This window comes from Stegodyphus dumicola, chromosome 11 (genome assembly GCF_044657685.1).
Source record: "Stegodyphus dumicola isolate Sdum_Otavi_A_Nest chromosome 11, ASM4465768v1".
NCBI classification, from domain to species: domain Eukaryota; kingdom Metazoa; phylum Arthropoda; class Arachnida; order Araneae; family Eresidae; genus Stegodyphus; species Stegodyphus dumicola.
Window position 1 is genome coordinate 135871386 of NC_140778.1, and position 24256 is coordinate 135895641.

Genomic DNA, 24256 nt, shown 5'->3' on the forward strand with positions numbered 1-24256 from the left:
TGAATGTGTTACTGGATAGTCATTGTTTTTCTTACATAAAACCACCGGGCTAGCATAACTACTTGAGATGGGCGTTATGATCTTTTTACGTAACATATCTCTAATGTGCCATTCTATAATTTTTTCCTTATTCTTATCATACCGGTATGGTTTTTGGCGAACTGGCATTGCATCTCCGGTGTCAATACTATGGTTAGTAACCTGAGTAAATCCTGGAATATCACTAAATAACGAAGCAAATTCACTTACCACTTGTCGGATTCTTCCTTGCTCGTCATTGGGGAGGTGGTCAAGTTTTAACATTGGCGGTTCAGCCTTTTCTGCCCGGACTGGTTTCATTGTCAGCTTAAGGGACGCTTCGTTAAAATCCAGTGTTGCTTCTGCCTCTGAAAGAAAATCTATTCCTAAGATGATATGTGCTTGCAGATTCTTTACTATAAAAAACATAATTTTTACTTGTTCGTCCTTGATACGAACGTATAGCGGTAATTTACCTATGCACTTACATCTTTCTCCCTGCGCAGCTAACACTGTCGTATTATCCGAATTATATATGCGGTATTTCCGAAAATACTTCCTAAAAAAATCTTCTGCCACACAGGAACACTGCGCGCCTGTATCCAGGAGTGCGGTGGCTGGGATTTTATTCACCAACACTTCAATCTTTGGAAGAGTCAAATTTTTCACCATTAGTGTATTTAACTTGAAGGAAGAGGGGTTTTCTTGGCCTTCGGATTTCCGCCCCCTCCCGTCAGCAGAAATCCGTTTTAGTTTAAATCTTCTTTTTTCCTTTCCATGCTTTCCTTCTTTTTCCACTGGTCTTCAGGCTTTTTTCCTGGATTGCTATTGAACTGTCGACGTTCACCGGCTGTTTTTGGATACTCGGGTTTCCTTGCCCACTGATTCGCTTTGCTTCCGTAGCCGTGTGCTTGACTTTGCTGTGGTCTTGGTGCACGAAATTGGTTTTGGCGCACCAAATTGGTGACTTTGCTGTGGTCTAGGCGCACCAAATCCTTAATTCAATAAAGTCTTGTACTTGGGGAAGTAACCTCGGTAAAATCACTTGAATTATCTCAGGATCCGGACGGTTTCCATACAAGAGTTTGAAGACGTGAATATTTCTTAAAATAAAGGTAGAAAGATTTTCGATTCGTTGCTGATATATGCTGAAAAGTTCCGTTTCTAATTTTGCACGATCCCTTACGACAGGGAAGGCTTTTACTAGGGCAGTCTTGAAATTTTTTTAAGTATAGGTGGGACTTCCTGCTTGACCCAAGAGACTTCTGCCTATACATTTGAACCAATTAAGCGCTTGGCCCCTCAAAGCGCTGGTAGCTAAGGTGACTTTCTGGAACTCGTGCACGGGATACATCATGAAGTGGTCCTCCAATTTTTCCAAAAAACTGGTTACCGGTGAGTTTCCATTAAATGTTGCTTCTGGTTTCATCGAAGTGCGCATGGTCTGGACGATGTAACCAAATCCTTCCAGGGCGGCAGCTGGCATTTCTGGATTCTGAGCCGCTTCTGCAGGCAGCACAGGTTCTTCTTGAAACTCGGCCATGGTTATTCTTCTTCGTCGGGGGCCACTATCAGGTTCAGTGTTCCTTCTTACTTGCTTGGGGAACATTTAAATGACCTGACTCGGAACAGGGAGCTTACTAAAGCTATGTTCAATAAATGTGGGAAGTAGACAAGATACACAGGAAGGGTATACGAAACCCTTTATTTTTCTCTCTTTACAATGATTTCCGGACTTCGGAATACAGAGACCAACCACTTGTGGTCTGAACGTAAGAATATAAAAATATTAACTAAATTCTAACTAAACTAACTTTGGATTAATAAACAAGTCTCTGCTCGAAGATTGGCCATATATTAACAGAAAGGCCATATGTAGTACAGAGAACTGTTAACACTACGATACGTTTAAAATTATCAAGAGGATTAAACCTCTGGCCTAGAAGGCAACCAGCAACCGAATAAAACTGCTGAGGCAAGCGGCCTGCTTCTACTAACTCCTTCCTCTTTCTCTCGCTTGGCAAAAAGCCACAACTTAAGTACTTGGCGTTCGCAAGACAAATTTGCATAAATAAGTTAAAGCTTTTAATTCTGACCGGAAGTAGAAAATAAGAAGTGATAGTAAAGATTTAAAATAAAATAAACGTTAGTAAAACTTAAGATCCTTACAAGTTGACTCTACACGTAACCACTACAAAGTCAATATCTAGGACTACTGTGTGGCAACGACTGCATATAAACTGTATGCCTGAGTGCCATTAGTTCGGATCTGTTCAAATATGAAAGCCAAACGAGTAGAGTTAAAGTGGGGTCGTTAGCATGAGAATTAGAAAGTGAGTGAATGATTCAACGTGATTCAAGTTATACACTGAGGAATCTAAATTTGAGTTAGAATCGGAGCTGCATTAACTGTGCCATTCCAGTCCAATTTTAAGGAATAAATGATTAAAAATATAATTAGGCATGCTTTGTTTAATCTAGATATTAATTATGAATATTTAGCCGAATCACCCACATTTCGCGAAATTATGTATCGATCAAAATGCAATTTTTCTTAGTTTTGCCCAATTTACTTCTGAAAATGCTTTAAACACCTAATCTTGAAAAAAAAAAAAAAAAAAAAAAAAAAAAATGTATGTTAAACTGATCATGAAGAGACGGTGTACGCTACCGTCCGGCTGGATAAATCATGTAATATTCGACATATATTCAAACGTCTTACACAAAATAAATTGGGGATTATTTTGTGTACATCTCGGCTACATCCGCACTGTAGGTTGAAATTTCAAAGAACATGTCTAAAATCACAACAAAAATTCTGAGACCAATTGAATGTGGACTTTTGTTTCATTTTATTATTTAGGCTAATTTCAATATTCAGACTCATCGTCAAACGATTATTTAGGCTCTCCTGAAGCTAGACATTGAACCTCAGAAGATCAAAATTTATCTCGAATACAGTATATTGTTCTATTATTTTTATTAAGGGGATTCGTACACCTTAAAGCCCATAAGATCTTCGATATGCAATTGTTGCAAGAATTGGGATAACTTACTTATTTTAAAAGCAATTACTTCCAACGTTTTACAGCTGATTATATGATATAGCTGGTTTCTGAAATAGTAATCAGAAAGTCTGTGTTGCCACAATTACTTTTATAATTTAATCCGCTTTGTGACCAAAGTTTTCGTCATGTTTCTACCTTGCGCGCACAGTTCAAAACATTCTTTTGAATAATTTAATTCTATGTTTAATATATAGATTTTATAACATTTGGAAATTGCTGTGAACCACAAATTCAAATATGCATGTTAAATTTTTATTTTATTTGGAGTTAGGTTTATAAAATATATTTTATTAAAAAAATCTGTAATGTTTTCGTGCATAAAATTTTTTAATATTAAAATATTCATCGGACTTTTGGTTCAGTTAGAAGATAGTGCCCGTATAAAGAATTCCATCAAATTTCAAGGATGTGATATTAACCATTTTTAAAATATCATGCGCGCCAGGTGGAAACATGACGAAACATTTTGTCACAAAGCGAATTAAATTACAAAAATATTTGTGGCAACACAAACATTCTGGTTGCTAGTTCCCAAAGCAGCTATATTATGTAGTTAGCTGTAAAATGTTGGAAGTAATTGCTTTTAAAATAAATAAAATATCCCAATTCCTGCAACAGTCACATATTTCGAAGATCATAAGTGGTTTAAGGTGTATGAGGCCCCTTAATAGTTATTTTAATTTTTTAGCCTTTTCTGTCTTATTTCAGCCAGTATGTAAATCAGTTAGGATGAACGAATGTGTATTTAAACTGAAATATCAAAAAGTTTAGTTAGAACGTGGTTTGGCTACAGAGAGCTCACGTTAATTCTTCTAGCTGTTTGAACTTTGAATCTCAGCTTCGCATTCTTGCTACTGAAATTATTACCGGCCGGTGTAGGTATGAAAATAAAACGGGATGCAGAAAATAGTCAGATTTGTACGAAAATTTCTACATTCTGATATAAGCAAATGATTAGCGTTCCAATGCATGAGCACCAAGCAGGTATGAGTAACACCATTGTTCATAAATTGGAAGATTGCACAAAGCATTTCTTGTTTGAAAATTACATTTAAACTTTGGATTTTGTGTAAAAGTCATGTTTATGTTATTTGTGATGATCTAGAACAATGTCTGGCAGGCGAATATGAAATCAATGAGATCAGAAGGGCCCTACTGAACGCCATGGAGTATCTCAGAAGCCCGGGGCCACTAACGCTCTAGAGGACAGACATGCTGTCCTCTCGAATTTTTGCTATCTTACAGCCAGGTTACGTTCCCTAAGTCAAGAACTTAACTCTTGTTCAGAACGACAAATGTCCCTACACGGACGGTGCGATGACATCTGCGGTACCACAGACTGTCAGCACGGCGAACGAAATCACTGGGTGTACCAAAGGCATTATGTCGTTTTTTGAGACTGATCTCAGGTATAGTAATTTAATGTAATATACGAGTGTGCTGCAATTCTCCTGGAGGATAACAATCGGCCTCATGAGTAACGCAGCGCACCCAATACATATTAAAACAAAAGTACTGTTAAAAATATCAGACGAAAATTTCCAAAATTGTTCTATTGCCATTTATAATGTTCATCAAATACTTTGGAAATCTAAACTCTTTCCTGTGGCAATATACTTCCTTCATGTTGCCATGTTTTTCCCTACATATCGCAATAATACGCAGTCTTCGACGAAATGCGACTAATCTCGTGCATGCTCACAGCATTATGTTTGACGTAGTCATGTGTGGAGGCACCGAGGAGAATGAACGTTACCAGCTTGTATTCATCACCGTAATATGGACACAGCAAATGGAGTGCTGTTATTGGGTGTCATTGGGCATCCAGGTCATCTCTTATTCGCACTGCCGGTTATTTGGACAACCACAGTTATATTTCTGACACATTAAGGTCCATGACTCTTGCTTGTCCATGACTTTCGTAGAGGCCTAAGTCACTGTATCTTTCAAAGATTGTGTATGGCTTCGAATATGACGGCTTGTATGGCTATGATGGTTTATGTTGAGGAATAAACGGCAGATTGTTCCTCAACATACAAAATTTAAAGTTTAGAATAGATAATATATATAATAACACCTAAAATATTTTACGTGTTCCTATAAAGATTTTAAACTTACCGATACATTTCATTCCTTTTGCTGACCAGGTTCTGTTTGGCAGACATTCTATAAGACCCGATCCCATTGAAATATAACCAGGCCTACATTGAAAGCGAATCTTACTTCCCATATCATAATGACTACTATTCTTCATTCCATTCACAGGAATTCCAGGGTCAGGGCAGTAGTTATCTAGGACAGTAAACAGATCTAAGTGCAAGCATTTAAAATGAGCCTTCAAATTTCAATCACGTAATTTAACAAACGTACGTTATGGAGTTAAGTTTTTGTATCAAAGAGATTTACCTCTTTATGAGTGGTAAAAATTGTGGGAAATGTCAAAGAAATAAATAATTAGCTACATGAACTGGAGCAACTTTAAATACATTTGTAGCACTGCGCAGATCCGAAGGTCAAACGGAACCTTCGTTTCGAGTTACGAATGTGAAAAGAGAAAATTAAAAACATGTATCTTATGTAGAAAAAAAAGAGTTGAGAATTCTTTTGCCCAGCGACTGAAAAAGCGAAGTCATCATTTATTTCTGGTAATAAACGAAAAGCAACTGAGAAGGCAATGGATGTATACATTGTATCGATATATGTTAGTATGGTGTTATGATTATATGTTATATGTTATTGATTATATGTTATATGTTATTGATTATATGTTAGAGGCAGAATGTTATGCTTTTCACTTCATTAGACTTACCTTCGTTGTCACATCTGGCTACTTCTCCGTTCCATTGGCCATTAGGCATACAATACCTTTCAGATGATCCGATGAGATTGTAACCATTGAAGCAAAAGAAGGTGACTTTGCTGCCAACTTTCAAGCTATCTCTGGAAGATAAGCCATACTCTGGAACCCCTGGATCTGGACATCGGATCTCTGTATAAAAAGAATTCAATGCATTTAATGGTTTCATTCACAGTGGGTTCTTCTTACCCGAATCATTTCTTAATAAAGTATTAATTTTAATGACGGAGAATGTGTGACAAAGTAAACAGTACCTCTGAAATTTATGGTGACAAGACAAAAGCCCACTGGACGAAAGCGCACGCGATAAAAGCCCACAAAAAAGACCCCACTGAGATAATTGCCCACGCGACTAATACCCACACCGATGAAAGCGTACATTGATAAAAGCCCACACAGATAAAAGCCCACGTTGATAAAAGCCCACATAGATATAAGCGCACGCTGATAAATGCCCACATTGGCAAAAACACACATCGCTATATATGCTACGTTAAAATTAATATTTTTCCCTTTTTTCTTCAGCTTCACAAAGCAGATTCATGAATAAAGATAAAATGAAAATTAAATTAATAACAAATAATTGAACAATAACTTTAAGTAGCGGAACACATTTAATTTTGGGCTCCGACTGAATTAAAATCCTGTATGTATATAGAACAGAGAGTCAATCAAAATAATATAATTAAAAACCTATACATGTATGTGTAACTTTGTTTTTATATTTACGCGACAAATGGAAGTACCTTCGTATAAGTCCGACAAAGGGAGGGGAAAGGGAATACTGGCCACACTGCTTTTTTTAATTCTACAAAATTATAAGGAGTATAAAATGGATGTAAATTTTCATCATACACGGAGAATAATTTATCACTGCAGACAATTTTGCATATAATGAATTTAATATGGAGCCGAACATTTATTTCAACGAAAAAAATAAAAGTACCGTATTCTGTTAAGATTATGAAAACATTTGTGTGCTCTATCACAAACACTGTTTTTAATGGTGAATTAAAAACACGGTTTCAAATAATCTAGTTAAATTTTGACAACTTGGATTTTACATAAATTAATTTCATTCCCACTTGAAATTTCATTTTTAATCATAACAATTATTACTCGTAAAATTTTTCAGGGAGTCATAGCTATTTTGGATTTCCTGAAAATGGGTGCTGTTTTTAAGTGGGCATTCATCTTGTGGGCTTTTGTCATGCAGTTTTCTAACTGATTCAGGCGGGAAACCATTGCGTTCCTTTTCTTTTGCCCCCAGCTGTGTGAAAAAGTAGTTAAAGAGCTTAATTGCTAACCTGGGGTGCCAAAGAATGGCCTCTGAAGGAAAGGGGTGGCAGGAGAGCAATTAAAGGTTGGTCAGGAATAAATTAAAGAGGATTTTCAATGTTTTTTGTTAGTTACTAGAAAATAACAATATCTGAAATTACGCTTGTAACTGAAGTTAACCCCTTTCTTGCATTTTTTTAGTCTAGTTCTTGAATAACTTTTTATCTAAGGATTATTTAGAATTTCAATTATTTAAAAAATTTCAATAACTGGAAAACGAAAGGAATTAACTATTTCTTAACCATTTTTATAGGGACAATTGACTGTTTTTCAGTAAAACTGCAGAGTGGAAAAATATGCTAGTTCCTGATTCGATACTGCCTCTAACAACTTTTTCATGAACTAATTAAACATGTTTGTTATATCGAAGCAAAGCCATTGTTTAAAAGTAAAACTGCTGAACTATTTCTAAAAAAATTATTACATATATTAAAATTTATGAATTATTACATATATTAAATTATTACATATATTAAAACGTGAAAACATTTTTTTTGATTGGTAGAACGTATCTCATCTAAGACTTAATCATTTATTTTCGATTCGCAAAACTTTCTAGATATTGTTCCTTTGAAAATAAATCTGGGAAAAAGTTCAAATATCGGAAAAAATAAATAATTAGTTAGATGAATTAAAATTAATAAAAAAAAATGGAATAAAAGCTGTACATTAAGAAAGCGTCAGTCATCCAATTCTTAAGCTTTTCATCTAAGCACAAGACTTACCAGCAGCCAAGCGGTAAAAACGCTGAGCACTGGTAGCTCGGTCCGGGGTTCAAATCCCGATGGAAAGGCTGACTGCATGGGCACTTTCGTTGTTTTCCTCTTGCGTAACATGTATACGAGAGAGTTTCCTTTAAAACGTCCTCCACGAAGTCATGCCTTCCCTTGGCTTAGTCCCACGAGCGGCCGAGCGGTAAAATCGCTGAACACTGGTAGTTCGGTCTGAGGTTCGAATCCCGCGAACGGGCTGGCTGCATGGGCGTTTTCGTGGTTTTCCCCATGGTTAACGTGTATACGAGCCAGTTCCCTTAGAAAGTCCTCCACGAAGGCATCCCTCCCCTTAGGCAGATAGCCCTAGTGTGCTTTGCCGTATTCTCAATACACCACACCACCCTTGGCTTAGTGCCATTTCGTCCGTCCTCTTTTCATGCCGAGTTCGAAATAGTGTCATTTGTCCGCTGCCGTTCGCACTTATTCTGTCTTTCCCGTTTCATTCGCTGTTCGAAAAGACACTTTATGATTAAGAAAAGATATATTCAGAAGAAATGACCTTTTTACTACTTTGACCTGACTTAGCCTTTGAGTCTAATATTTACCAAACATTTTCTTTAGATAAACTGCGTCCACCAGCGGTCGAGCGGTAAAGTCGCTGAACACTGGTAGTTCGGTCCGAGGTTCGAATTCCTCGAACGGGTTGGCTGCATGGGGTTTTCCCCATGTGTCAAGTATATACGAGCCAGTTTCCCATTAGAAAGTCCCTTAGAATTCCAGACATGTTCAAGAGGTATGTTTTTGAATCTAATTCCATTTTTGCCATATAGTGTCCATTTTTTTAATTTCACATACTTCTAAAAAATTGAACCACTGTACCTCTGCTTTGACAGAAAATCAAAATGTAGCAAGTGTATAACGAAGATGTAGATATTTTATTAAAAATGTAGCGAGCTCTCTAATAAACACAACCGTTCACGGTTTTAAAGGATTTTGGTTGTAGATATGGTGGTCTTAGAAATGTGATATTCGCTGGCAATGTTTGTTCACATGTTTCACTCTTAGAAATGTCGTCAATAGATATAATTCACTATAATTATTTTCTAATAGATAATGGAATTAGTTTAATCTAATGTGAATTAGAAACCGGTTGTTTACTATAGGAAGATTTAAAAGCACTATAACTGTAAATAAGAGCATTGTAATTTTTCTTTCACAATCAGATGTTATATAAGATTAGCTGCTTTCTGTGTATTTTCCATGTTATATAACTGATATCCGTGCGTCTTGAACAAATATACAGCAAATGCCAGACAAATTATTAAAAAATTTCAATTTGAAACATTAATACTAATTTTCTATTACTATACATAATGCTATTAATGAATGATGAATTTATATAATATGTATACTTAGAATCTAAAAACGATGAACTTTGAATCTGATTACTCTATAAATATATATTTATGTAGTTACAAAATTTAATTAGATGTTATTATATGCATAGTTCTTTGTAATCTTCACAATCTCTAATAAAATGCTACATATTTATTACTATAGTTTGAGGTGACTGTACTTAGATTTGTAGATATGTTGACTTCTAACAGTTGTTCCATCCCCCTCCAAAAAATTAATAAATAAATAAATGAAATGAAAATTAAAAACACTATTCCAAATTGCTGTAGTTGAAAGATTAAAAGGTTACATTTGGAATTCATTTTCTGACAGGGTGTCAGCTGACAGTTTTAATTTATTAAGAAATCTAAAAGAAAATATTTCTAGAAAATCGCCAAATTATAATTGTTACATTCAAAACAGCTTTCAAAGAGAAATATGTTTAAACTTTGATAATAAGCTCAGTCTAAAGTAAAGAATAAAATATCTCTTAGCCAAGTTTTCATTGTGCTTAACTATTTTAATATTCTTAAACTAAAAAGAACTAAAAGGAACTAAAGGAAAAGCTAAAAAGAAATAAAATTATTTATTCTGATTATTTCGACCTAATAAATTAAACAAATAAAGTAGTGATAAAATATACAAACAGACATAGTTGAGACATTAAAATTTAGATCTGAATACTTCGTTTATTATAATTAAAATTATAAATACACGGTTTAGTAATAAAAAAGCATAAGTCCCTTTTGATTATGTGCGCTTTTAATCAGTGTGGGCTTTTATCAGCGTGCGCTTATATCTATGTGGGCTTTTATCAATGTGGGCTTTTATCAATGTGGGCTTTTATCAATGTGCGCTTTCATCGCTGAGAGTATATGTCGCGTCGGCAATTATCAGAGTGAGCTTTTTTTTATGTGGGCTTTTGTCGCGTGCGCTTTCGTCCAGTGGGCTTTTGTATGGGAACCAAAATTTATTTATCAGGACTACTATTCCTTCTTATCTGCTTTGCGAGCATGATGTGTCCTGAATGGGAACAGTGAACTGGAAGCTATGTTCTGTGGGAATTGGAAAAAAAGATGACTAAGATGCGAAGGGTTCAACTACCCTTTATTCTCCACGATATTACAGGCGCTCCCGCACTTCGGGATACAAGACCAAACGTAAAAATATAAGAACTACTAACTAACAAAATTTAAATAAGAGCTAACACTGAATACTTTATACAGAAGACTAACACTAAGGTTGGCCTTTTAGTTTATTAGTATTCAGAGCGCAAACTGAGGAAAACTACAATACGCCTTAAATATCGAAAGGACTAAAGGGGGTTCACTAAGGAGGACAGTGGTAAAGAGGCTCACTCTGTTCTTGGCGAAAAGCCACAACGTAAATACTTAAGCGTTAGCCAGTACAATTTGCATAAACAACGTAACTCGTTTATTCTGGCCGAAGTGGAAAATAAGAGATGATAGTAAAGTTTTAAAATAAAGTAAACGTTTGTCAAACTTAAGATCCTTACATATTTACGTCCAGCGTTTTTAGAATCCTGGCTCTTTTCATTTTCATCGACAAGTATTCAAACACGTTTTTCGGCTTCAAAACAATTCTAAATAACTGCACAAATACACGTTTTTGCAAAAAAATCGAAGCATCAAGAAGGACTTTTGCGATCGTGACGCAATTTGGTATGCAAAAAAATCTTGATCGAACATGCAAATGATCAAAGTTTCAAGACATATGAACAGAAATTATGATCATACAGCGCATTTCTAGTTCGCAATTCTCAAAGAATAAAACCAGTAACAGAGGCGGAAAATTTTTTTTTGGGTTGCTGCCATTGTAATTCCGTAAAGAAGAAACTAAAGATGCCATTACGACGATAATTACAGACAACTAAACGACTTCGAACGTGGTCGAATTGTAGGGTTGCGTGAAGCTGTGGGGTCATACTGAGCAATAGGACACTGCTGTGCAAAGATGTTAGCAGCAATGGTTGCTACAAGAAAATTGCCGACGAAATGAAGGCTTTGGAATGCCAAGGATCACAAATGCGAGGCAAGATAGGATGATTGTTCGCCAGGTCCGAACCACCCCAACGGTATTGTTGTCGACTATTCAACGCACTACAGCCACGTATATACCTCCCGTGGTACCGTCCACCATCTCACGGCGCTTGTCTGAGGGGGGGGCTTATACTCACAGAGGCCTTTCAGACGTTTGCCTTTGACCCACAACATCGACGGAGTCGTCTGGAGTGGTGTCGCAGCCGATCATCATGACTGCCATCAGAATGGCATCGTTAGTGTTCAGCGATGAATCCCGCTTCAGGAATGCTTTACTCTTGAAGCAGATATCCACCGTGTTCGTGTCTACAGAGGACGGGGCCAGAGGTTCCAATCAATCTTTGATTTACAAAGGCATACAGCCATAACCCCTAAGGTGATGGTGTGGAGGGCTATTTTTTATGACAACAGGTTATCTTTAGTTATCTCCCGTACATCGTTAACAGCTCAACGATATGTTGACACCGTCGTGCGGCCAGTTGCTTCCTTGGCCAAGGAATACTCTTCCTTGGCCCCTTCCTTCAACAGTACTCTTCCTTGGCCAGCAAGGTCACCAGACCTTTTACCAATCTAGCATGCCTGGGACATGGTAGGCCGCCAGATTCAGGCACCACAAAATGTCACAGATCTGGAGCGACAACTGATGAATGCCTGGCAGAATGTGTCGCAGGAAGACATTAGGAACCTCTACCACTCCTTATCTCGACAAATTCAAGCATGCATTGCCGCCAGGGGCCGTTCGACCAACTACTAATCTGAACAGCAAATATCACTAACATGTAGTGGGGTATGGGTAAATTTATTCCTCTAAATGACTAAGTGGAACATGCTGAATTCATGTTTTTAATGTTTTATTTATTACTCTTTTACAGAAATGAGAAATCGCTGCTTGAGGATGAAATGGTTTCAGAGAAATAAGAAATCCGTTGATTAAAATTCTGTTGCCTGAAGTATTTTAAAAAATAAACGTGCCTCCGTTAATAGTTTTGCATTTATATACACTGCTGGCCACCCAAATTGCAACACCAAGAAAGACCAGAGATATCACAACAAAATTTATTTAGTAGATAACATGTTGACCAAGTAATCAAATGATTAAATTTATAGACTTCTGTGAAGTGTGGTTCCTTCCAGAATCAGTAGCCAAAGTAGCCGCCATTGTTGGAGATCACCGCTGCCACACGCCTCGGCATGGATTCAAAGAGACTTTGAATGTGTTCTTGGGGTACAGCACACCAAGCAGCTTCCACACGTTCCCAAAGTTGATCTGGTGCAGCAGCTTGGGATGTAATCTGGGTCATTCGTTCAGCAACCATGGACCACAGGTTTTTTATCGGCGAAAGATCCGGAAAGCGAGCCGGCCAGTGAAGCAATTCAATATGGCGATTGACGAAGAAACCTTGGACAATGCGTGCCACATGTGGGTCGCACATTATCCTGTTTAAATATGGTTGTGGGCAAGCCCTGAAGGTAAGGAAGGACAACTGGCTCCAATACCTCGGAGATGTACCGCTGGCTGTTTAAAGTACCGGCAATGCGTATTAGAGGAGTACGAGAGGGATATCCAATACCGCCACATACTATAAAACCCGGTGCAGGACCAGTGTGGCGGTGCATGGCGCAGCTGTTCAGCATCCTCTCTCCACGGTGTCTCCAGACTCGAATCCGACCATCGTGGTACAAATAGGGCGCAGTCCACCTAATCGACAAGATTTTATGACAAACAAGGGCTGCGCCAAGCAAAAACAAAAACAAAACAAATATATATATATAAAATACATATTAAAATACATAATTATACATGAAATACATATAAAATACATAATTATATAAAAGCATAAAATACACCACATAACGCACTGAATAAAATTATGCTAAAATTCCATATAAACACCAATATCTCAATTTAAATTATTGCAACACAAAATTTAAAAACAAACTTTTATCAAATAAAAATACCACCATCAGAGCGATTATTATTTAGAAAACACATAAGTTCCCTTGCAAATTTAAATTCTTTTTCAGCACCTGTAAAAATTTTAATAAAATTATATTTTTTTCGTATGTCATAAGTAAGTGTACATTCTTCCACATAGTGCCTTACCGATCCGACAACTCCACAATTATGACAATATTCGGTTGATCTTTACAATATGGTAACTGGTAGTTTGGCGACATTTTGGAGGCGATAAAGGTTACTACCTGGGACTTTGGTAATAATGTGAGCAGTACTCAGTTCCGATTACGCATTATTTTGTGTGAGGGAAATGAGAGATCATGGGATATGTCATGTGATATTAATGGACGAATTACGGTTCTTTAATCGGAAAAGGGGGGAAATTGGGAAAAAATCTGGAAATTTTGTATTTGGCTTTATTCTGTGTTGTGTGAAACAGTGTTGGTTAATTTTTGGATCCCATGGCCGTAACTTAAGTGAATTCGAAATGGGTATTTAGTGGTATTGAAAAGGGTAGTAATAAATGTTTGTTTAAGGTTGTGCGAGATAGAAATAAAGATGTTTTATTAAGTTATTTATTTTACCTGGTACCTTGCTGTGAAATATAAATATGATTTTAAAGATCCTGAAACAGAAAGAAGAAAAGTTTATCGGACACGTAATCAAGATTCTGAAGAAGATTAGGTAAGTTAGTATTTTTAATTATTTGAGGATATTATTTTTATGCATTGTTCTAAATGTAAGGTGGAAAGGAATTTGGTATTATTGGGAAAATTGTTATTAGCAATGATTTAGTTTAAAGTAATTAGGATTGTAAGGTAATTTTTATTAATTTAATGTATGTGCTCATTTATATTTTAAGTAGTGTTTTTGAATTTAATTATATTTTAATGAAATGATAGTCATTTTGTGAATTTTATGTTTGTAGGAATTTGGTATACGTTTAAGTTGAAATAAACGTGCATGGAAATAATTTAAATATTTGATACTAAGTATTTGTAATGCTTGCGGTATGAATTCGTTGGTGACGTGTATAATGTAATAGATGATTTAGAGGTAAAAGTTTTTGGATATTTTATTTATTTTACATGTGGAAATGTTCATATTTGGAAAGGGTAAATACTTTTTCGCGATCAGGTAATTTCATATATGTTCTTTTTACAGGGTTTAAAGATTGAGAAAATTGTCATGTATTTTCGTGAAATTTTTCTAATTTATGAGAAAAAAGCAGTGTACATGGATATAGTGAAGAGTGTGCGCAATGCCATTTTTGTGCAATTCTGGGATGTTTTTTTAAGTAAAAATAAGTCGGCGTGTACATGGTTTATGCGTATGTGTTATTTTGAAAAACGCGTAAGGAGTATGGTATTGTGCACTTTTTCCCAATTTTGCAGTGAATATTTGTCATGATTAAGCAGTTTTGTTTGATAAAATTTCTAGCATAAGTGTAATTCGGCTAGTAGATTGTTGGAAGAAGTGTTCAGTAGAAAAAAAGGAAAGAAACATGTCTTTACTTCGTGAAGACAAAATGGCGGCGGAGAAAAAAATAGAGGGTTGCTGTAGAAGAGTTGGTTGCCAAATTTTCGCCAAAAAATCGCCAAGTTACCATAATGTAAAGATCAACCCAATATTCATTCTCTTGTATGCCAAATCTTTTAAGATACACCGGGAAGCGCCCATGTCCAGTAACAATTTGATTAAAATCCAAATGACAAGAAATACTTTTATTAAACATAGGTTTTAAATAATAGGCATATTCTTTTCTTCTATTCGAATTATTCCAATTATCATACTACAAATCAATATAATACTGTTTGATTCTAGTAATAACCATTTTTCTTGAAGGCTGGACAACGGAACACTCCCCGGAAACATCCAAAGTCGCCTCTTTGGCCAACACGTCGGCCCTCTCGTTACCTTCAATACCCACATGGGACTTAACCCATCTAAATTTAATATCATGCAAACCTTCAATTTCTTTATATAAACACTTAATATCCATAACTAAATAGTTATTACAATTGTAGCTTTTCAAAGCCTGTAATCCAGATAAACAATCACTATAAACTACAATACTATAACTCTTAGATAGGTTTTTCTTAATCCATTTCATAGCAAAATAAATAGCAGCAAGTTCAGCCTGAAACACAGAATTAAATTTTTCTAACTTTATCTTTGAATAATCAATTTCTATACCATAATAGTAAACAACAAAAGATAGGCCAACACTTTCCCCAAACCTAGAACCATCAGTGAAAATATCAAGTTCACCAAAACAATCAAAATTCATTTCATAATTAATGCTCATTCTCTTGGCTGGGTGTATGCAGTAAGGATTAACATTATAAAATACGGTTAAGCTAAATAATCATCATAATACATAAAATCTATCTTACATGTAGATAACAAAAATTTATCATAAAAGAACTTATAAAAAATCGAGAGGGGCGGCGTGCCGGCCAATACACAGGCAGTTTCAGTTGGAGTTGTCCTAACACACCTAGCCAGTGACAGCAGCCAGGGCCGCTGAATCGTCAATAACTTATTCCTGATTCTCAACAACTCCGCCGCTCTGGAGCCCCAACAACCAATTCCGTATAACACAATAGGGAACAACAACTACTCTATAAATAGTTCTAATAATATCTCTCTTAAAGTCGATGACACCCGCTGGAAAATTTTTCTTATAAAATAAGAGTATTGAATCTGTTCTCCTTTGAATTTCCTTGAAGTGTGACTCGAAATTCAGTTTATCATCTATAATGACTCCCAAGTATTTGAGTTGTTCGAATCTTTTTAATAATGTTCCCTGGAATCGTAATCTGGGAGGTCTAGTCTTTTTTCCCCCATTTGAGAAAAACAAAAAAGATGTCTTTTGTAAGTTGAAGATGAGTCTTTCTGTTATAGCCCATCTCTCAAGGACATCACACATCAATGTAAATCTTTTTTCTAATTTTTCAAGAGACACATCGTAAACCACACAAAGTATGTCATCTGCATAACAGATGATTTCAACGCCCTCGGGAAGACTCGTATTCAGCAAGTTGTAAATTACTGCACCCCAGAGCAGCGGAGCACTCGAGGATCCCTGTGGGCAACCTTTATAAACTGATTTAACCACTTCAGAATCCTCACCATATGAATAAACAACCTTCCTATTGTGAAAGTAGCTACAAAAAATTTTTAATATATTGCAAGGAATCTGAAAATTCACGAGCGTGGAGAGCAGCGATGACCATATAATGTAATCAAAGGCCTTTGAAATATCAAATAAGACAACAGTTACATGATAATCTCTTTTTTTCTCAGAAATGATATTGATCAATTTATACAAAGCATCATTGGTTGATCTGCCTGCGACAAAGCCAAACTGTCTATCCGAAATAAAATTTTCTCTGTAGAAAAAATGGTACCATCTATTGGTGAGAAGTCTATCCAGGACCTTACTAAAAAATTTTAACAAGCAAATTGGTCTAACCGCATGTTCATTTTTCCGTATAAATATAATTCTTGATATTTTCCACGCCCTCGGGAAAACCAACAAGCGGAAACATGTATTATATAATAAAACAAAAAACTCTTCATAATACTTATAAAGGCACTTCACAACCACTGCAGAAATGTTGTCCAGTCCAGGAGCACTTTTATTTCTTAGTTTATTAACTACATATCCGATCTCATTAGAAGTAACAGGCAGATCATCAGCACAACAATTTGAAAATTTTAACAATTCATGATCAATAATACCATCCTCAAACTCACCACAGTCAAAATTCTTATTAAAATATTCCTCAATCACCTCAGTGTATTCCTTATGTTCACCCTCCTGGACTCTACTTATTATCTGTGGTAGCCGACGCTTTCCCTGGGCAAAACGAAAGTAACAGTCATGATATACCTTATTTTCCAAAAAATGTTTGATTTTACTCTTATATTTACTCTTCTTAATCTGCTTTCTATAAAGTGCCATCTCTCTTTTATATAAAACTTTTCTCTTATTTCTTGTTTCTTCATCAATATCTATGAACTGCAAACTCTTTCTCAATGCTCTCGTCCGTCGCTTCATTTTTTGCAAACTCGTATTCCACCAATAGTTTTTCTTGACCTTATTTCCACGTATAGTTAGGTACCTCTTAGTCCTCTGGACAATCAACCTTTCAAAGTCATCCACAAAATTCTCCAAATTATTTTCATCATCTATTGATCTCAGTCTATCGGTCATTAATTCCATATCCAGTTTAAGTTTTTTACAAAATTTATTTATTCTAACAAGATTTTTTGTAAAAACAGTACTCTCATGTCTCACAGGTTGAACATCTTCAATATCAACAGCAACATATCTATGGTCGCTATGACTCTCCTCTTCATGTTTCTTGAGTTCAATACGAAACGGGGAGAGAGAGAGGCAGAACTGAGAATCAAGTCTGTCCAACCTTCCCCTACTGCGGAAACAAAACTTGGTAATGAGTCTGATTGATTATATAAAATAATATTATTCTGTATTAAAAAATCCATGGTTAAAACACCCCTATCATCCAGAGTCCTAGAACCCCAATTAAAATGTTTCGAATTAAAATCTCCAGCAATAAAATAAAATGTATACTTGTTCAAAACGTCTTCAAGTCTTGTCAAATGTAAATTCAAGTTTTCCGCAGGGGAGAAGTATACCGACACAACACCCATTGTAAAGTTCTCCATTCTCAAGGAGATGGCTACTATCTCATTTGTTTTATAATCTATAATAAATTCAATCTCTTCTTTGGTAACAATTATGGCAGATCTTCCCCTTACATCATACACTGCTCTCCAACCCTTTTTTAAAAATGGGATTTCTGTATTTACATAATAGGGCTCCTGGGCAGTACTTCTGTTCCAAAATATCCTCAACAGCAGCCAACTGGCATGCTGCCACCGCACAGTGATTCAAGTTTATATTTAGCACTTTCATAATCAAGGGAACAGTACAATAGCTAATAATAAAAAAACAAAAAATTATACACCATAAGATAATGATCAGTATAAAATATAATAAAACAGCCCAATCGCAGTTCTAACCCTTAAAACCCAAAATAAATCATTCCACTAAACGTATATGTTTTGAAATAAATCTAACTTCACGTTTGTATAGTTCACAATCTCCTGATAAAACAGGGTGATGAACATCCAAATGAGTACCATATTTCGAGTTAGAGTTCTTACAGTTTACACAAATCTCTACATCCATTTTACATTTTTTAAATTCATGTGGTTCAGAACATCTAAAACATACAATTTCATTTTTACAATTTTTGGTAGTATGCCTGAATCGAAAGCAACGCAGACACATCTTCGTATTAAGATAGAGCTTAGCCGAATATGCCTTCCAACCTATACGAACTCTGCAGTCTTCCAGGTCTTCCTTGACATCGAGGGTCTACACAGAAAACGCGATGAGAAATCTCGTCGGACTCTTTACATTTTTGTCTAAAGAGAGGACGAACACAACTTCCATCACAAATGTACTCCTCCTTCATTTTATCCATAATCTCCTTATCATCTATTAAATTGCATACGCCATATACAATTATCTTCGGTTGTATAAACCTTTTCTTCCTTGTATAAAGTTTATCCCTTAAATTTTTCCTGGATTCAATAACATTCTGTACCTTGTCTACTTCTCTGCTATCTTTAAACCTCATCTTGTCTACAAATTGCCTCATCTTTAACTTGTCTACAAAATCATATAATGATCTAACAACAACGAGTACACTCTCAATTTTTCCCTCATTGTTCGGTCTATCATTACCACAGTCCATAATTTCTTTTATTTCATCCGGACTCTCCAAAGTCTCTCCCTCAACTTCCACAAGTTTACTCTCCTTATTACTCTTCAGTTGACTCATCACAAAAATCACGAAAAGTTCACACTATTATTCACTAATATAACTGCGACGGGGCAGCATTAAAATTTTCAGAATAAAAACATATACACAAATGTAAGATTTACAATAATTACAATTTAAACTTAGATAAAATGACAAGAACTCTCATATGTACCATAAAATTCAGTAAAATACAGAGTGGTTTGTATCACATAAACAGAAACACACACAAAAACATATTATACATTCTACAAAATTAAGATGATTGCAAAACGCATCAAAAATGTTTTTACAGCACAATTAAATCCATCCAGCTTCAGCATCCGAACAATCCAATTTTATAAATATCAGGAATAAATAAAACTAAAAACGCCTTAAAAGCTGAAAATATTGAGATTTACAAATTAAAATAATCAAAAATACTTAAAAACACCTCAAATCTCAAAAGCATTCATAGTAAAATATAAAATCAATCTTACATGCGAAAAAAATATCCAAAAATTGTCCAACGGGCTGAAAAACATATATCATCAATGCACCAACTTATATATAAGTCTCTCCTGCCATAACATTTAAAAATCCGAATTTTCAATATTTTCCAGTTGGCTAAAAGTTGACATGCCCACGGTGCAAAATCACAAAGATTCAAACGTAAACAAAACGTAGTATCAAATTTTCAAATACAAATAACTTTAAAAATAGGCCATGAAATTAAATCAAATTCACCATACAGATAGAAAAAGATGTATAGATACTAAATATCAAAACAAAAGTACTTCACCAAGTCGATGTAAAAGAATACAGGCCAGAACTTCAAAGTCATATGCAAATGAGGCCCTAAACACGCATGAATCCTAAAATGCCTGTAATTCGGTCAAAAATCCTCGAATCTTCAAAAGCAAGACATCTTCCCAAACCGAAAGGCCTTTAGATTCCAAATACAGCACTTTTAGACACCAAAAATCAGTATGCACAAATATATAAGCCCTTCTACACAAGCGCAACAAACTCAGCAAACATCACGGCTGACAGTTACGGTTCCAGCACAACAGCCGACAGTTACGGTTCCAGTGGTGTTGCAGACAGAACCGTGACTCGTCAGTAAAGACAAATTCATTCCATTCTGCTGTCCACATCCTTCTTTCATCATACCATTGGCGGCGGAGACGTCTGTGGTTCTGCGTCAAAGGTAGACGAAGCAATGGACGTCTTGCGGACAGACCACTCTGCTGTAAGCGGCGTCGAATGGTACGCGCAGACACTGGATGATACGTTACAGACTGAATGTGCTGTGCTATGGTTAGTGATGTGACTGAGCGATCCGTCACTGCCACGCGTACAATGTTCCTGTCATCACGTGAAGGGATGCACTGAGGTGGATGCGATCGAACACGTCGGTCCGTCGTATCCTCCTGCATCCAACGGTCACATATCCGCATTACAGTTGTTTGGTTTCGTCCAACACGACTACCGATTTCCCTGAAAGATAATTCCCACTCTCGGTAGACCACTATCCTTCCTCTGTCGAACTCAGATAATTGATTAAACGATGATCTCTGTTTACTACGAGGTATAATTGATCGTTTTTTTTTTTTTTTTTTTTTTTTTTTTTTTTTTGTAAAAAACCACAAGAAAATCACAATTGCCGAACTTAAATCGTCGAAACCAAGCCTTAAGTAGCGCTTTGAAGTGGCGCCATGATTTACATCTAACGAAAGTGTCTGCGCTCATACAATGACGGATCGAATTTTCGATATGTTTGGTCACAGCTAGTTTCTGATTTTGAGTTGTCAGGACGAGAATAGTTATTTTTGTTTTGTAATTTAAAACAACGCTTACGAGTATGACCACTGCGTTTACAAAAGGTACAAAATTCTTTTGTCTATTAGTATCATAGTTTCCTGCATTTATTGCAGATATAAATGCCATTGAAGAATTAAAACTTCGACCTGCTTGTTGTTCTAACAACTTGTATTCGTCAGTGAGTTTCGTTTTCTCAAGATCTGTAGCTATAAGAGTTTCCTCTCTACCTCCAATTGCAGTTATAAGATTATTGTGTAATTCGGGCATTGAAACTAACAAAAGTGCAGCTACATTCTGATCCGGAATGTTCTCACCGATAGCCTTCAAATTTTCGACAAAGTCCATCGTATCATGCAATCATATCATCGTGTTCAGCCATTTTTACCGCATATAATTTTCTAAGAAGATATAATTTGCTGCTCAGATTGGAGCGCTCGTGAATTGACTTTAACATTTGACATGTAACGGCGGTAGTCGTTTCATCTCTAACATGAATGAATAATCTGAGAGGAGTCAGTGCATAGATTTATTGTAGCTTGCGTTTGTTTATGCCTCATTAAAATTTCATCATCAGGTTTAGAACGTAGGGTAGAATAAAAAAGATCATCTCATCCATCGCACATTAAAAGCATTTCTATCTTGAATTTCCAAGTAGCGTAATTTTCGGAATTCAGTTTCGTTACATGCATGCAGTCTTTAAGACTTGACTGTGCCATTATTAATTCTTATTTAGCAGTTTCAGAAATAGTTTCGGGACTTAAACGTCAGTCTCATAATCAACGAAGATAAGATAACAAACTTAACTTACCTTACAACAGTTTTCGTGGTTTTCATATGTGTAACCGGGATATGATCCAGTCCCTTAGAAAATCTTCCCTGAAAGCCTCCCTGTTCGTAGGCAAATAGTCGCGTACAGCATTGGTATTCTGCACCAGGTACGATCGCCTGACGACAGTTGAGACTTTAACTTGTATTCCGTTGTAATGAAGAAAAGAGAATGCGCGGGTTGGTGAAGTGTTTATATCACGTAGGTAAACATATCAGTCCATAATTAAATGTATAATATTTAATTAGAGTAACCTTATTCAGAAATTCAAGAACGCCAGAGCACAGTATACAATGCCCCAGCGGGAAAATCTGCATGAATGTCTTCCTGCGTGGAGAGTTGAGTTGTAGAAAGTAGTCTTTTGAAATCGACTATTAATATCGATACGACCCGTACAAGGGCAAATTTTACAGTTCCATTACTATCAATGGATCATCGCAATCAATATATTATCGCGGCTTTTCACTGGAGGTGAGGTGATCAGAAAGTACCGAATATGATTCCTTAAGTGTGAACTAGTAAAGTGAGCCTCTTATATTAGTCACTTGCTCAGATAGAAAGCATGGTTATAAATCTTACCTTCACAGTATGGTGTATCTCCAGACCATCCATTCTTACTGCAGAACCGCCAGCTACTTCCAATTAATCGGTAGCCTTCATTGCACACATACGTGATCTCAAAGTCGTAAGGGAAAGCTGTAATATTGGTAGATTGTACCTCCGGAATAGAGCCATTCGCAAGTGACTCTGGTAGATCGCAAAAGATCTCTAAAAATATTAATTACAAAGAAAATAACTATTGGGGATGACTTAAACAAAGTTAGCTCTTTAAGTTAGAAATGTATACGAAACATTTATATTTGAATATTCCTAATTTTTAAAGAAAATAGGATATGTATATTTGAGATCAGAATAAAAAGCGTTCACAGTCAAATATACAGGGGTTGGACAAAAATATGGAAACACCTTTAAAAAAACATGTTTCTTTGCTTAATATGGTGTAGGAAACCCGTTGGCATCCAAAACAGCTTGCAGTCTTCTCGGAATGGATAAATACAGTTCCTGTATGTTTGGAAAGGGAATATTATACCATTCTTCCTGCAAAACGGTGGCAAGTTCAGATAACGACGTTGGCGGTGGATGACGAGAACGGACTTTCCGTTCCAATGTAGACCTCAAAGGTTCGATAATATTCAGGTCTGGTGACTGTGGTGGCCAGGGGAGATGGGACAACTCATCCTCGTGCTCAGAAAACCAGTCCTGGACAATGTGAGCTGTGTGAACAGGGGCTTTGTCGTCTTGGAAGACACCATCACCATCGGGGAACAAAGTTAGTACCATGGGATGAACTTGATCGGCCAAAATGTTCACATAAGTCTTGGCAGTCATGTGCCCTGACACAGTTATCATGGGGCTAGCAGAGAACCACGATATGGCTGCCCAAACCATAACAGAACCCCCGCCATGTTTCACTCTTGGCAACAAGCAGTCTGTATTATAGGCTTGAGATGGCGTTCTCCAGACGTAAACTCGACCAGAAGTGGGAAACTATGTGAAAGAAGACTCGTCAGACCATATTACTCGCTTCCATTGCTCTATAGTCCAGGCTTTATGACTTAAACACCACCTTTCCTGTTACGGGCATTAGCATCACTGATGAGTGGCTTCTCAATTGCAGCACGGCCAGCAATTCCCTGTTTATGAAGCTCCCTTCTAATTGCTTTGGTACTCACAGGGTTCGGTAGCACAACATTCATTTCAGCAGTAACTTTTGCAGCTGTGGTCTTCTTATTTCTCGTCACAATTGCCCTTAATGATCGTCTGTCACGATCACTCGAGACACACTTTCGTCCGCGCTGTGATTTAGCAGATGATGTTTTTCCGCTTTTCAAATATGCGGAATAAATCTTCGATACGGTACCTCTTGAAACACTAAACACCTCGGCTACCTTGCTTACGGAAGCACCTACCATACGTGCTCCAACAATTTGCCCACGTTCGAAGTCTGTTAACTCTGACATAATGCAATGACAACCTCACATAACAGTACTCCGACAACAACTGAACTGTTTAGCACATTTACGAAGTTGTATAGGTGGCGTCAGTAGTCAAAAACGCCAGCGCCACCTACATATTTTATTAAAATCAATCTTTCTTTTCAAACATGCATTTCACAAGGTGTTTCCATATTTTTGTCCATCCACTGTATGAACTACATTTTATTTATGTTTCTGAAATTTCGAGTATCGTAAACAATAAGTTGAGTACTGTAAAGGCTCTTATTTTCGCGAGGCTTTAATTTTCGCGAGCCCGTCGTAATCGCGAAAATTTAAGCCTCGCGAAATACTTTTTTTTTTCGC

At 36.4% G+C, this 24256-nt stretch overlaps 1 protein-coding gene across 1 annotated transcript in view; it reads right to left on the bottom strand.

The window, feature by feature from the left end:
* Positions 1–24256, bottom strand: part of LOC118186143 (complement C2-like) — a 179423-nt gene that overhangs the window by 79541 nt on the left and 75626 nt on the right. The window contains exons 6-8 of the mRNA XM_085827237.1: positions 22476–22664; positions 5896–6075; positions 5205–5378 (exon numbers count right to left, since the gene is read on the bottom strand). Coding sequence (XP_085683363.1) covers positions 5205–5378; positions 5896–6075; positions 22476–22664 — 543 coding nt within the window. The remainder of the gene's footprint in view (positions 1–5204; positions 5379–5895; positions 6076–22475; positions 22665–24256) is intronic.